At 30.0% G+C, this 17,067-nt stretch overlaps 1 protein-coding gene across 5 annotated transcripts; it reads right to left on the reverse strand.

Moving 5' to 3' along the window:
• Nucleotides 1-1,734: 1,734 nt before the first annotated feature.
• Nucleotides 1,735-16,098, reverse strand: LOC131956114 (CUB domain-containing protein 2-like). 5 transcript variants are annotated; one of them, XM_059320534.1, is made up of 14 exons: nt 15,904-16,098; nt 13,659-13,878; nt 10,088-10,341; nt 9,355-9,583; nt 8,650-8,825; nt 7,933-8,158; nt 6,991-7,205; nt 6,423-6,617; nt 5,954-6,089; nt 5,667-5,746; nt 5,312-5,431; nt 5,077-5,183; nt 3,242-3,259; nt 2,394-2,494 (listed from the first exon to the last, which is right to left on the reverse strand). In XM_059320534.1, exons 1-12 carry the CDS (start codon nt 15,971-15,973, stop codon nt 5,092-5,094), a joined length of 2,013 nt encoding a protein of 670 aa, XP_059176517.1. In that variant the 5' UTR covers nt 15,974-16,098; the 3' UTR covers nt 2,394-2,494; nt 3,242-3,259; nt 5,077-5,091. The 5 variants fall into 5 exon arrangements, with proteins under 5 accessions (XP_059176513.1, XP_059176515.1, XP_059176514.1 ...); XM_059320530.1 differs by lacking the exon at nt 5,077-5,183 and having other exon boundaries at nt 1,735-2,494; nt 5,312-5,428; XM_059320535.1 differs by lacking the exon at nt 3,242-3,259 and having other exon boundaries at nt 2,438-2,494.
• Nucleotides 16,099-17,067: the final 969 nt, after the last annotated feature.

The following is a 17,067-nucleotide window of genomic DNA, read 5'->3' on the forward strand; positions in this document are numbered from 1 at the left end:
CCAACTTAATAAACAGTCATGTCATCTTGCACCTTTTGTATAGAATACTTCTCGATTTGAATCCTTATAAAAAAGACACCCTTATTCAGATGTTTTGGGGTTAAAGAAAATCAGATGCACTTGATGAGCTTAGTCAGATGCTGCCTGTACAGTGTTAGCTACTGGAGGTATGAATTCAGGAATGCTAGATTTTTAGACCCTAAAACTAACACACCTTTTTCTAATGAAGATACGTAAATGAATTTTCCCTTGAATGTTTCCTGCTAGAATTTAAAAATGGTTTAATGTTTCTAGATTGATGAATGTTGCAGGTCTGATGTTTAATGATTGTTACAAGTTACATTGATGAATGCTTCCTCAAAAACCTAAACTTGATTTCCATGAAAAGTTTGAAATCAGAGTAAAAAAATGTTAAAATACATAAACACACATCTTCTTTTGCAATTAGATTTACACATGCAACTTTCAGTCACTTGAAGTTAGTATAAATAGAAATAAAGCCTCATAGTGAATTAGTAGTACCATTTTTAGATAGGACTAGTGAATTAAATAGTACTATGACTTATAAAAAATGATTATGAAAAGCAATCATAGTATTATACTTTAGCATTTAAATAATGTACAGTATATTACACAATAAATACTCCCTAAATTAGATCATCACATGGTGATGTTCTACAACAATAATTTGACAGTTGAATACTTATATACACATATAACAGCTTTTCAACTTATGAATAGTAACATTTTAAATATAACAATATTGTTTTTAAATGGCATGCATTACTTAATAATTTTTTACAATCAATATTCAAAGAACCTCAATAGGAATAGTAAAAAAAAATTATAGAAGTAAACAGGAAGTGAATGAAGTACTAAAAAGCTCAGAAAGATGTAGCACTGCACTGGGACTTATTGAGAGCCAAGAATCAGCGGTGAACCAGTACAGTTTATCACATCACTAATTAGGTGTATTAATTGAAGGTCAAATGTATTAAACTCCTGGGCAAAATTTGATTCAAAAGCATAAAATAAAAAAGCACTAACATCTTATCTTATACCCTGTAATAAAGGATAATATACTATGTTTTTAATGGGGTTAAAATTAAATTTAAAGCAAATATTTCCATTCAAACTTTGGCAATTACTTTTCAAATTTAAACACAATTTTTAATGAAATGTTGTTCTTGTTTAAATTTACATTAGACTAAAAGAAATATCTAAGTATAGATACAATGTGTGTGTATCCATGTTAAAAAGATTATGACGATGTTTGCTATACACCATGTCACCACTGCCCATAGTTCGTACGTCTGAGGTATATTTTTATTCGTTGTTAATCACAGAAATTTATCCAGATCAGTATAAAATAGGTCTGATTCATTACTGTTTAATAACAGTTTAACTGTTTTTTGTATAGAGAAGAAACATAACTAAAGACAAAATTTTGAGCTATTTGTATTATTAAGGAAAGAATTTTTTTTTAGTAAAGAACCTTGTTTTAATTTACTACTTTGTAAACTTATACAAAAAATTGTGCAGTATTATTTGTAATTGTGATTTTAAACTATTTAGTTTTAAGTTGAAAAAAAAAAAAAAAATAATTGTTTTAATTCACTTGATGGAATAAAAAAATAATTACATCACCAAAAATTTAAGGAAAAGTGACTTTTGTTCTAACTAATGCTTTTTAAATATTAGGTTAATGTGTAATTATTTAGATAGCCTAATAAAACAAAAATATGCCACTTTGTACAACTGATACGTTTTCCTATATTTAATTTATTAAAAGATTAATTAAATAAAAACAAGTGTTGTTAATTACTTGTCATGAACTGGAGGAATGTGACCATAAAATGTTCTATTTAGATTTAAATTTGAGAGATCAGTATTTTCTTGGTTGCTAAAAAGTATGTTAAGTAAAATACAGTACTCAAATTATTTGAGTATTTAAATAAAAACTTAGCGTATATTCTACAAGAAATTGAGTATGCGCACAAAATTATGTTTATTAAAAAATATTAAATGCATCATTGAAAAAAAAAATGACCAATGGAATAAATGAAAAATTTATTTATCGCAAAAAATACATTAAATTTAAACTGCAAAATTATGCTCAATTGTAGATTAAATGTAATAAAATTTGTAATATCTTTTTACTAACAAAAAGTGGATAAATTGTATCTAAAGTTAACACTCAGCATGTGTCATACCATCGACACTTTTTGACAGCGAGGGCTCTGTGTTGTGCTGTTATTGTGATGGTCATTACCAACATCGTTCCGGTCATCCATGAGAAGTCTGTCGGTGGTGTTACAACCCGTGGGGGCAGACACATAGCGTACTTCCACGTGGTCATGGTCAGGCGGGGCTCGGTCAGAGCGGAACTTCCTTCTATGATAGAACCCACAGATGAGTAAAATAATGCAGAAGAACGAGGAGATGGATGTTCCGATGGCAATGTGGAGAATTTTTATACCAGATGATCGTGGGCCTGTAGGACAGAACAATGGCAAAGTTTGTTAGAAGTGTTATATATTTTTAAAAACATGCACTTAAAACGCAAAACAAAAATCTATGTATTAAAAAAAATTGGTATGATTAAAAAATTTCATTAGTGAACATATTTTAAATAAAAATGCATGTCTAATACGGCTTTTCAATTTTATAAAGCTTTTAAGACTATCCAAAAATAAAAATATAATTATAATAAATAAAACAACTATACAGAACATCATTTTTTTTCAAGTTGATTAAACCAAATATTAGTGATGCAAGTATTAATAGGAAAGAAAAATAGTGGTTAAATAGTCAGAGATCACCTTGAAAAATCCCAACACACAGTGGAAGAATATTATTAAAGAAAAACAAATGGTTAAATAATATTCCTAAAAGAAAATAACATTGAAAATGCAGTAATTCATGCAAAAAAATATTTGCAATCAAACCTGAAAATTAGAAAAATGTAAGAGATATTAAAGAAGATGAATGCCTAACAAGACAGATCTATTTTGTTCTTCAGTTAATCAAATTTTGAGACATTTCAGAGTACATTTAACACGAATAACAAATACCAATCAGTTCTTCATATCCATTATTTGCAAGCAATTTTTTTTAAAAAGAATATTTATTACTATTAGAAATTTAGTGGCTATTTTCATGTTCATTTGTCAAACGAAGCTTGTAAAAAATTCACTTAAAAGGGTTTTCATTACAAAAATGCAAATGGAATGCTACATACCATCTTTAAACTGTGGGCCTACAAAAAACATTTTTAGATTAACATAATTAATTTAAACTCTTTTAATAAGAACATAAGTATATAATATATTATATATGAAATATACAAGAGACTCGCTGAATCGCTTTTGACAAATCTTTTGTTTACAATTATAAAAAAATTTTTTTTTTTAAACAGCCATTAATATTTTGAAGATGCATTTAAATTATTACTGAAAAAGTATCCGAATGTGAGTTTTGGACAATCAAAATGAATAAATATTTAATTGTTATATATTATTATATAGTATAATAATTCTTATAAGGTGAGTTTTTTTTTCATATGGTGCTTAGTTTTAAAATAGTGGTGAAGCAAGCCAAAGCTCTCCATCGGCTGTAGAGCCACAGGGACAAATGGAGCGTGTAGTTGTAATTAATGTTTAGCAAAATGGTGTTTGACTAAAATCATAAAAAATTGTGTAGACAAGTTCATTGGTCTAATTTAAGCTAGTAGATTGGTGATCTACGGCAAGAGGGAGAAGTTGTGGTATACATTGTGTTATAATCCTGGTACATTTTAAAATAATTACATGCATGAAGTTGGATCCAAATTGTAAAAAAACTGTTTTTATAATGAGAATTTTGCATATTCTTACAGAGTATATTAAATTTGTCTACATACTTGACACATACCAGTGTGAAATAGATGCAGCTCATTTGAGAGCAGTAGTGCATGATTGTTCATAAAAAAACAAAACAAAACTGCAATGATTAAAGTTTTACTTTTAGATGTTTTTAAACTTGTTTTTGTTTCTAATTGTGTTTCCCGCCACTAACTTGCTATTCATATAAAGCATTTATTCCAATCGAAGTATCCATTATATTAAAAAAGTATCATTTTTAAAAAATGCAAAAAATAAACACAAAACATTTTTTAAAAGTTTGTCATTGTATATTCTTTTCTGATGATGAGCAGAGAGAGAGAGAGAGAGAGAGAGAGAGAGAGCTGGAACAATAGTTTAAAAAGTTTAAATTGGCACCTGATGTAGAATGCCAAAACAGGCCAAAACAACTGTTGTCACAGATAATTTTTAAACCAATACTATTGTACTGCACTATAAACCCAGTATATCTAATTGTATACTTAATGATGGGTTTATATCACTATATAACTCACAAGCTCCACTATGGGTACTACTAGGCTGGCTATTTTCTAAATTATTAATTCTAATTTTTAAAGGAAATTTAATACATACACTTCAAACATATTGGCTATAATTTATGATGAGGTTTTAATCAAGAACTAAAAACAATTTAGAATGTGTAGCCATGATGGTAAACTGAATACTTTCTTTGAAAGAGAGAGTCATATTGTCTTTTTTTTTATTAATCCAACATAAATTTGAATAAAGAGATAATTTTGAGCTCAGCTAGAGACACAGTCATTTGTTTGCATAATTTCTGCCTTGAAAATTCAGAAAATAATAAAGATTTGAAATGAATTGTGAAAGCCTTCTTATATAAAGTGATGATATGCTTTCAATTTCTAAAGTGGGAAATTAATTTTACATGCTAATTTCTTGAGTTATTATAAGGGTAGTAACATATTCTGTGAAAAGAACCAATTGATGCTGGGAGTAAATAGCAAATTTTGAAAAAAGGTGGATCAGATCAATATTGAGCTGAGTCTCTTTGGTGAGAGATAGATTCAAAGCTGCCCAAAAAAAAAAAAAATAGAATTCAGTGATTCCTCAGTAAAGTTAACAGATTTGTGAATGAAAGGCACAAAAATAGTCTCCATGCCAAATGCTTTATGATGAGCCAGCAGTTCATGCATCAATCCACATGACACCTTACCTGGAACCACATCCCTCAGAGTTGGAAATTGTATTTTTGGTACAATAAAATAAGAAATAAAATAAAACAAGTTTGGATTATATCACAGTCCAGACGAAGACTAGAACCTAAAGATTGAATGAAGAAAAGTAAAAAAAATGTAATGGAACAAAAAAAAATCTATTTCTGGTTACAAAACAAAAAATATTTTCATTTTGAAAAAAAAAATATGAATTAACCAAGTTCCTTAACTCACATTCTGCAGTTTCATCTGAGTTATCTTTGCTCCCACAATTTGGTTCTTTGTTGCACTTTAATGCTGTGGCTATGCAATACTTGTTTACCACACACTGGAATCCCGAACAATCGGATGCTACTAAGTAAATAAAAAATACACATCGCATTTTTACTCTTCAGCTTGTAATGAAGATTAAATAAAATATCATACATGAATCAATGTCAGTTTAATATTGATTAGTCTCTGGTGTATGTAATGGTACTGACAACTAATTTACAAAATTGATTTTACCTGATGGGCATAACTGTTTTGATACAAAGTGGAAATAATAGCAAAAGCAGATAAAATGTAAAGTGAATGGACGTTGACTTACTTAAGGAAGATCCTGTTTGAACTTCTGTCCAAGAAATTTTAAATCCTTTAGCTCCTAAAGCTCCTGGCGCTGTTATAAATCTAGATAAAAATATTTTAGTTCTTTTTAGTAATTTTCTCTTAAAATAAAATTCAATTCTCTGTCACCTTGAACTAAAATTGAATTTATCATTATCATAAAAATTGAGCACATTTTAAAGTAATAGTGATACTTCTGATATTTTTTAACTATAATTACATTAATCAATATCTTTTAAGTAGAAGATAGTTTAAAGTATATATACTTACGATATTTTAAAAGAAGTTTGTAATGATAAATATGATGGGTTTTCTTCTGTAGCTTTCTTAATGCCACATATAGAAGATACAGGCTTTAAGCTTAAACTGTCATCATAGAGTCGCAAGACGGAATCTTGACAGCTTGCTGGAAGAAAAAACAATAAAAAATAGGATTTTAAATCATCATTTGTGAGTGATTAAATTATTAAAATTTATAAAATTAAGATTTAAGTTTAAAATTCTGCGATACAAAAACATAAATTTACTAAAGGTGAATATGTCTTATTTTAGGTTTATATGTTGATGTTATTAATTTTATGATCTTATAATTGTTAATTATTATAAAAAGAATTCTGAAGCAGCTAATATAGTAATAATCTGAAAATTTTAGGAATTAAAAAATCTTTTCTATTTAATTAAAAAAAATGAGAACTTGTGAAAACCTAACTCATAAAAAAATATGGTACTTAAAACTCACATTTATCAGCATCTTTCATATAATTTCCTTCCAAATTGAGGTCAGAAATCTCGACTAAAATCTTGTTTTCTCTCCTGCTTGCCTGTATGATCCACTCACACCAAACAAGGGATGTGTACTTGGCGGGGAAATTGGGGCTGATTATGGTTCCCCCTAAGCCTCCACCCTTGATAACACTGTTATATGTGGAGCAGGCTGAAATAGTTTTCAAGATTTGACATTTTTTATTCACATATCAAAAGTTATTTTGATAAATTTGGAACATAAATATGTAAATACTTATAGTGAATTTATTGATTTAATCAAGGGCAATACGTTTCTACCAGAATCAGTATGGAACTAGATATAATTATATACTCTTTTGTAAATTATTTCAGCATTCACTGTTTTTATACATTTTGAATGAGATTATGAAAAATAAAATTTTAAAAAAAGTTTGTTTAAAAAAAAAAAGCCAACCGTTATAAAGTCTACGTAAAATAATATATTAAAAATAGTAAGTTTACAACACAATCAATGAAACAATAAGTTAATAACGCAAGCAATGAAACAACAAATGTGAACTCACAAAAGTTTGCTCGGGATTTGTAAAACTGGAATTTAGCCCTGAACCCCACATAGGATTCACTGTCATCATTGGAATGGAAAATAACCTTGAGCAGCTTGTGTGTTGCATATGGGCCGGGGTAAACGTTGCCACAGTACCTGGCTGTCAGAGTAAAGTTTTCTCTGTTTGGTGTCCCCACATCTTCATAAAATGCAACATTGTCAACTGTACTGCACCTGGAAGCAGATAAGATTTTAGTTAGACATACTTTTATAAATAACGTTTTGAATCCCCATGTTTAGTTTAGTTTCTCATATTTACATGCATTTATATATATTTTATTTATTAAGTATACTTGAATAAATGACATTATCCTTTTGTATATATTTTAATTCTGCACACATTTAGGAATATTATACTATATATATATATATATATATATATATATATATATATATATATGCCTATATATATATATATATATATATATATATATATATATATATATATATATTAGTTCAGCATACTTTCGTGAGTGTTGTTATACACCCAGTGGAGAACAAGTGGTTCAGATTTTGATGATGCTATATGTTAGGGAGGAGTTTTTTTTTTCCTAAAATGCGACAATATTTTTATTACTATTTTTTATGAATTGTCATGATTGGGCTAACCTTTTTAAACCTAAAAAATCTTCCTGAATAAAAAATAACCATTCATTGGTAGTTACATGTAAAACATTTAAAGAATCAAAATCAGGCTTTTTAAAAATAACTATAAATTAAATTCTATTAATAATGTGGTGGATGCTACACATTATCAATTAATTTTTTTTAATCAGTTGAATAAGTGCAGTTAAATTTATTTAACTTAAATATTTGAATACACACAAAGTATTAATCCATTTAATTCACATTTATTTTAAAAAATAATTTTTTACGAAACAAAAAAAAAACAACAACTTACAGCGGTGGTGAGGAAGGAGGGTCCGACTTGGTGGACAGCAGGAAGATGTGGAAAGTGAGCAGCAGTACTTCACCGGGCTGGGGGCGGAAGATGTACTCACAGTCCTGATTGTTGGGGTAGTTGCCGGGGTGGCGGGGTGAGTTGATCTCCCCTTGCTTCACCCTCATACTGTTGTAGTGGAACTTGCACTTGCCTTCTTCAATTTGTTCCCCATGGATACCATAGTCTTCAGACATGAGGAGATTAACAAGTATTGAGAAAACTGTCATGTACATTTGCACTTCATACTCTCAGTCAAATATTGAATTTAAAATAGTAAATAAGACAAATACGGAAGTGTTAAACAAATATCAATACAAACATACATAACATACAAATTTTCACATTTTCATCAGATTGAGTAATAAGTAGAAAAACAATTATTTAAAAGCTGACCTTGACTACTGCTAAGTTTAAAAACAGGTGAAAAACCTTTTATCAGTTCTTGGAGATATTCAACACCTATGTTTACAAAGTTACACTTTCTGACCCGATTGTGAATAGGACTGATTGAATAAATTTCACATGTTTCTTGACCTCAGCATTTATAGGGTGGTCAGCACTATGCCCAACCACATGTGCTCTACCATCCGACAGTACGATCCCATTATGTCATAATTGTTAAAAAAAATATTCCAAAGAGTGCTGATATAAAAAAAAACAACACCTGAGTTTTACCTGTTATAAACTGGTAGCGCGCAACAAACTTCCCACCTCTGGCCCCACCTGTGGTGTTCAGTGTGATGACCATGCGAGGACCTAAGCTGACAAAGTTTGGGGGATTTAAGGCACCACAGAACTTGTTCTTCACAGTTCCATCGCTGTCTGTTTCACCAAGGTAACCCAGTAAACAACTGCAGACAACACAGGAGGCAAATTATTCAGGACCAGTCTACACAACACATACTGCAGCTAATGTTAATGAGATGAGGTGATTGTAATAAACATACAGACATTAGTTCTGTAGCTTGTTTCCTGTAACAGTTTTTAAATTTTTATTTAATCAATGCAACCTCAATGTAAAATCAAGACCCAAGAGAAGAAGTCCAGAGTGAACATTTTGAAAACAAAGAAAACTGAGGGAAGAGACAGATTTAAAAGACACATCTTACAACTGGTGTTGAATACAATTACAACATACCAAACTTTTTCTGTCAAAAAAATTCTGGTTTTTATATATTGGTTTCAAATTCACCAAAAAAAAAAAAATTCAACTGTTAAAATGCATATGCATTAGACATTCAGTAATTTCTTGTATCGAAAGAGTTGCAAAATATCATGAGCAGCAATAAATATGTTTCTTATTTTTCACTAATCTGAACCTCAACCTATCCTATCAGAATACTTCAAGCAGAAAATTAAACACAATATCAAGTTACTCACTAAGGGATATTTCCTGTAATGTTAAAGTCATAAAACATGACTTTGACTTTCTCCAAACATTGATCATCCATGAGCCCATCCAGGTAGTATCTGCACACAATGCCTTGTGGGAAGGATCCTGGGTAGCCAGGGGAGACAAATGTTCCATTTGTCTCTTTGCCACTCAGGATTCTTTGATCACACTCTGTCCCCACCACATGTTTGGCGCCGTCTTTGATGAAGTGATGATCTAAAAAAAATTTCAAACATTTTATATGAAAAATACCTCTATGAAATAATTGTACATAACACTGAAGCATTTTGTCTAATTATTTAAATATACTCATTAATTATTAATAATTAATTACACAAAAACAGATTATGTAATACTTCAGTAATTTAAAAAAAATGCTTACCAATCATTAATTACAAAATCATTGAGTTATATAAATTTAAATTATTATTAAATTGCTGTTTTATGTGTATCATAAAATTTAAAGAAATTACTAAACAAATTATTCAAAGTCAATCTTCCTAATTTTTTTATGATGCATATAAAAGTATTCTATCTAAAAAACTATGTAACGAGTATGCTTTGATGAAATTAAATCCTACTCAACTTGAATATCTACACTTTTTATTTTGCAGTGCATTCAAAAGGAGTCTGCCCTATAATATAGTTTATGTAGCAAGTATATTATGATGATCTTAAAATCCTACTTGACTTGTTTTTGACTTGTGCAACTGCACTCACCTAGCGCCACAAAATCATTGCTGAACACATAGGAGATGTTAAAGCCTCGCCTCTCCACCTTGTAGTCCTCCATAGTATCAAGCACCCGCTCATTGAACGTCAGCCTCCCTCCCCCACCTGTGATAAAATCTAGCCTCAAAGACCTTCCTGAAGAAAAAATGACTGTTGATTGGTTATAGCTGCCACAGAAGGTGCCAATCACCTCGGAGGATGTTGAGTTGCCGTCGTATATCCGCAGGTAGTCGAAGGGACAGCTGTGGATTAGGAGAAATTCACATTTTAAGGTCACCTGCTAAATCAACAACGGGATGCAGCCCTTAACTCACCTTTGACTCATGTATTTAAAATTGTTGGCATAGGAAATCTGCTAAACAAAGTTTTACATAAGGAAATAATCTTTATCCTAATCATAAAAAATAAAGTTTCCCCCTATGTAAGAACAATCTACAATTACCTATTTGATTGTTAAGGTAAAAAGCCACCTTAAAGGACAAAATATGTTTTTTTTGTGTAATTATGAAACTTTGATTTATTTTTAAAATTAAATTAAAACTTCATTATAAAAATTCCATCTTTCAATAGAATGAGATACTTTAAAATTTGTCCTTGATCCATCACACCCAAACTGTCTAACCAAAGTAGAAATTCAGAGTATATTTCCAAGGGATGGATCTTATAAAATTTTAATATGGAATACATTTCATTGATTATAAACACAGATGACCTTTTATATTGACCTCACCACAGTAGGTTAGGTTTGATTCCTGATGTCATGTTTGTATGACATACAGACTAAGTCCAGGTCATCTACTGACATTGACAACATGCCTAAAAGCTTATTTACTTTAAGCTTATCAATTGTATATAATTTTATTAAAATTTAATAAAAATAATGAATTAAGATATAATTATAATAAACATGATCAGTTAATATTTTGCACATGGTTAAACTCTAGTGGGATAAAAGTTTGGTTAGTACAAGCAGAATTTCAAAATAATGAAACAAAATTATAATTCAGCATAAAAAGAAAACCAAATGTAGGATCGACTATAGAAATTAAGGTTATAATTTTGTTTTAGTAAGCAACAGTTAAAATCTCTAGAATCTAAGTAACAATCAGATAATGTAAATAAATGATTTTGAATTTCAGTATTTTATTTTAAAACATACTTGACAGTTGTTAATGGGTTAAAGTATGTATTCCTTTAGATTATAAAATTACTCAGTGCAAGAAAATGGAAAATGTTAATTAGAAAAGTTAATAAAAAACAATTTAAGAAATCTTAATAGAAAAAAGTAAAAAATAAAATAAAAAACTAGACTAAAAAACAAAATGCAGGAAAACCCTTGTTGTTGTGATGTTGACATAGTTGTGTAAGTAACATGCATCAGTGCATATGTGTGCAAATAAACATTCAATTGAAAATGTGATACCAATTTTTTGTCCTTAAACTTACTGACTGTAGGTTTCCAATGCTACCTTAGTAACCATAGATAAGTGAGTGCCCCTTTTTTTCAACAATCAAAAGAATGAAACATTTTTGGTGTCTATGAGCATTTCATTGACTAATACTTTATATTTACTTTATAACCAATGTTAAATTTATATTATAAAACCTGAATTTACTTATCATTTAAAAAATCAATGTTTTAAAACAAAATTTACCTCAAAACATCAAATCAAAGAAAAATGAGTTTAAGGTTCCTTTAAATTTTAATCTGGTAATCTTAACACTGTAATTTATCCTTTATTAATATGTGCTCTTAGACTTACATAAAAATGAACATGCAACCACATATAAAAATACGTATTGCTGTTAATAGCTTTTTTCCCTGCCAGCTTCTACGCTGTGGTCTGAACAAGCTTATTTAGGCAGCCTAAAACATCAAGTAGAACACGGAAACAAACTTCACCTCAAGTCCTTAAACAAATAATTTCATGCTGCCTACACTAACGTTATGTTATTTTTTGTCCTTAAATTTAAATGAATTTTAATACTTATTTAAAATGATAGCAGATATTTTGTTATAGATCTGTTTTTAAAACAGTTCAGCTAATGATATTAAATGTAAGTTGCAAGTAGCACACAATTTTATTACTATTTTAAAAAGCAATATTTTTTATTAATGAATGAAGGAATTTATTTTCTATAAAAATGTATTATATCTTTAGAAATAGCCTTTTTATTTTGGGATTGATTTTTAAATAGGTGCAAATGACATTTTACAGTTGTGTGCAAGGCATACAGAATTGTACTCAGCTCTGATCAGAGCAACAAGACATGTCCCAGATAAACAGAGTTACGATGAAAAGGGCATTCAAATATGTTGAAATGTATGTGTCGTTGGGTAAGGCGAATGCAAACAGTGTTCTACTATTTTAATCTCAGATCACCAAACAGTAATTACTTCATTAAATTTTCATTTAAAGTCAAGTTTTATATGAGCATATTAACACAGGTTTGACTTATAAAAACAATCATTCAACATTTCAGCTAGATTCAATCCTTGCTTAGCAGAAACATGCAAGTACACAGATATGTTAACAATTGAAAAATGTCTTATGTACGCAGCTGATTATTCATTGATTAAACTGTTAACTTATAAAAATAAAACATTTCTGCAATACAAAATAGGTTCTTTTCATAAAGAAATATTTACATTCTCTTCTCAAGTATTTAAAAGATGTGTAAGTTTACTACTTAAACCAATTCTAATTAAAAATGTGTAATTTTATAGATATATTATTTTGAAACACTTTTTTCAACATCTAAGTCCATTAATCTAATTCAATAATGCTCATTAACAACAAGTGGCACCATGTGAAAAAAAACATGCTTATTTTACCACAATTAAGTTTAAGTTTTCTAAGTTTATAAAAGTAATATTTATTTTTATTATAATAAGAATAGCTTAAAATTCTTAAAAAATCAATCACTTGCTTTTATAAATTTAGATAAAAAGGCTAAACTGAGTTCAACTTTTTAATAAATTCTTAACATAACTGTTTGCATTGGCCACACATACTTGAATCTTACCTCAAAAAACTCACTCTTGTCAGCACTATTCGCTGACATCCTGGAACTTCTACTCTTTAAATAGTAAGCCTATAATTTACTGCCTCACGTCGGCTATAAAACCCATTGTTTTAGTTTCGAAAGGTAAAATTTATCCCTTTTTATGACTGGTTGTCATTTGATCTTCAAGTTTAGTTTTCATCTTCAAAGGATAGTTTGTTAATTTTTCTATACAAATGTATACTGTGGTCTGACTTCATGTCCAGCAAATTGTTGAGGCGTGTTATTTTTGTAAACATTATGTGGTAGATTAAGTGTAGGTGTTAATAGTACAATGAAATTAATGTTAGTTTTGCAACCCAAAGCAAATAAAACTGAGTATGAAGCATTCAATAAAAACTAAACCCAATCTATGTAACGGAATGTTAGAAATCCTGTGATAAAACGCAAAAATAACAGAAATAATACAAAGCTGTTAAATAAGTGAGGGTTATTGAATTTGGTTAGAACACGCAAAAAAATCTGGGTTAGTGTGGATGTTTGAGTGACTTACTATTCACCCCCATGAAAGAGTGAAAAGTCTTCGAAGACTAATTTAATCCTTTGTCCAGGTTCTCCCTCTAACCGGTAGAAACAGAATGTGTTGTCGGGGTAAACCCCTGGGTATGTGGAAGACATAACGAACCCCCTGGACTTGCTTTTGCTGTGCACGGTGTAGCCGCACATGTTTGATACTGTAGTACCCATGTCATAGGGAACTGAAAGAGAAGACACTGCAGACACTTTGGGATATCCACACTGTTCTATTGTGGTGTACCGGGACTAGTTGAAGTTACGCACACATGTGCGTAACTTGAGATACAATTGATGAAGAAAAAAAAAATTATTTTGTAAAATGAAAGCTACACAACTTAAATACTTTCTTTATAAAATACTAATTTAAAAAACAATATAAATAAGCATTTTAGTTGTAAGCATTGAATCTAGACCCTGGTACACCAAATAAAACTATTTAAAAACAATTACAATAATTTAAAAACTAGTTAAATTAGAAAAATTTAATTAAAAAAAATAATGTTTTAATGTATTACATAATCTGAAATTAAAAGACATCAACACAACAAATCCTATAATGTAGTGAATCTTCAATAAATTATGGTATTTTTTCCTGGCTGTCGTTAATATATCAATCTTTCAAGATAAATTATCTAGTGTGGGCTATAATTTAGAATAATTTTTACCCGAGCATTTAAATTTAAAGGACACCTTTTAAGCTGATGTTAAATTTTTTCTGATACAAAAGCAATTGATTTTTATATCCTCAAAAATCCTTAAATTGGTGTTGTTTTTGTTTAAAGACAAGAGGAAATAAAATATAGATCCTCTTAATGCAAGAGCTGTAGTTTGATTTCCATTAACAAATCAACTTGACACTGACATTAAACAATTTAAAGACAGACGTGAGATCCCTAAATGCTAAAACTATTTCATTGGCCAGCTGGATTTGTTAAATTTAAAAGAAAAACCGTAACATAAAACATGGTCTATGAATGTAGGAATATCAATTAAATAAATTACCTGAAACCTGTTTTAAAGACTAAGATTAATAATCAAGTAAAAACAAAATATAATAAAACAAGCATAATTTTATATATGGTGGCTTCAATATATAATGTCCACATCTTCCTAACAAACTCAGGGTAGCATATTAAAGAATATTTAATTACATAACATTTGTCAATCTTAAGGTTGTTATGAATAATTAAAACACTACATGTAAGCCTGATCCTATTTTACTATTTTATATATAAGACATTTACAAATTAATAATATTTACGTCAGGATATGAAAGATCAGGGTGGGAAGATCAGGAAAGGGGTGGGAGTTAAATATTTAAAAACAACATCATTCTGTGGCATCATATATAAAAGCAGCTCTAAACATATTTTAATAGGCAACTAAATTTATATGCTATTTTGTTTTTAGAGGTTGTCCATAAATGACACATAGCTATTTTAGCTGATATTTTAAAATCTGACCCCTCACCCATCATAAAGAAGTCACTAAGTTCGAATAGCTGTCCCCCCCCCCCCCCAACTCCTACCAGAATTTGTACCAAACATTAATCTTTCAACATTTTATTTTTTAAAAATACAAAAACCATGAATATGCTATAACAATATCACCAGATTTCTTGAACCCCTGACTTCATTACTCCCTACATGGCTCATCCATTACAATGTGAGAGCCACCCCTGTACTGAGGTGTGGGAAGTCATTTATGGGCACCCCCTTGCTTATTACTTGTTATTTATTATATTGTAAAATGTTAAACTATTATTTGTTTCAATCTTGTAAAGATAAGCCCCACCAAAAAGCTAACCCCCAGCCACACCAAAAAGATTATACAGAAGAGGATATGAAACTTGTACTTTTAGATTTTATTGAAGAGGGTGAAATTGGGACATGTCATTAGTAATTTGCATGAAAAGGTCTGTATCTTGGTATCTTTAACCCCAACCCTATCCCTAGAGTCAGATAAGGATTGTTTTTAATGGCGTGCGTTTGATCAAATGCTCAAGCGTCTAGAGATCAGAAATAAGTGCCAAGTGGGGACTTAAGTTTTCACTTGTGCACTTTTTAAATTAGTGTAGGGCTTATCTGGACAAGAACCATATGTTTAATATTATAAGGCTAAACTATTTATTAAACTAGACGTGATGTTAGTAATATTAGGCCTATATAAGTAGCAATATTGAAAAGTTAAAGTAGAAATCAGCTAAACTGTAACCAACTTACTTGCATCAATGAATTCCCAGGTCCCCTCAAAGCCGTTGTTGGTTTTTTCATGGTTGGAGTAGAACCACATGATGAGAACATTTTTGGTGGACACCACAAGCTTTGGGAGGTCATCCTTGGATGACCCGCAGAATGGCCCCGTCAACTCGGCCTCCAACAAGTCATCAGACTCACCCTGAAGCTGGGAGTAGATGTTGATGAAGTCATTTTTACACCTGGGAAAATTACAATAAAACAGATAGTGATCAAACATATTATAATACAAATCATTGAGTTTTGTGTCTCTATGGAGTAGTGGTGGTGGTGGTGGGGTTAAAAGAGACAAGTATTAAATAGGCATTAGGTTTATATTTAGGGTTTTAACTTTTTAAAATCTTAATTTGGCCAAATCTGTTATTCTGATGATGTAGGGCAGGGGTTCCCAACCTTTTTTTACTCTAGAGCACATTCTAAAATATCGGTAGGGAGGCGGGTACCACCTATTTTAAATCGACAAACTCCTACCAGAGGCGTAGCGACTCTTCCCGGCGCCCGGGGACAAAACTTTCTATTTGCACCCCCCCCCTCAAACTTTCATTAATTTTTATGAAAAAAAATCTGTCTCTGTCGAATAGTGAGAGGCGGGCACATACAAATCGTTCGGAGGGCGCCCGTGGACACAGGGTTGGGAACCCCTGATGTAGGGGATAAGTAGCAGGTAAGTTTTTATAACAATTTTAAAATACCTACGCATATAAATTAAAAGAATTTTAGATAAAGAACAATTAAATTCTATATTACTTACAGGCTATGTAGTATGCAGGCCTATGATAGTTTGAAAATTTTCATGATTTTACAATATCATATTGATCCTAGACTATTCTAGACCACTAGAGATTATTATAATAATAACATACTAATAATATCTAGGTCTAAAGGTATTTATTAACAAAATATTAATTAGATTAGATTAATATTATTTATTATACAAATAAGACTTAATAGGTCTAAACTTAAATGATAACTAACAACAGTCACATAGGCAGTGTATACTCGTGTATAGAATATTATAGTAGATCTTGAATCTAGATCTATTCTATTAAAAAAAAAAAGAAGTGAAAATTAAAATAGTCTAACGTTGATTGTTAAAACTGGAAAAAATAATGTCGATAAATTTATTAAATT

The sequence above is a fragment of the Physella acuta genome, unplaced genomic scaffold (genome assembly GCF_028476545.2).
Source record: "Physella acuta isolate Inbredline_101_S28 unplaced genomic scaffold, ASM2847654v3 ptg001128l, whole genome shotgun sequence".
NCBI classification, from domain to species: Eukaryota; Metazoa; Mollusca; class Gastropoda; family Physidae; genus Physella; species Physella acuta.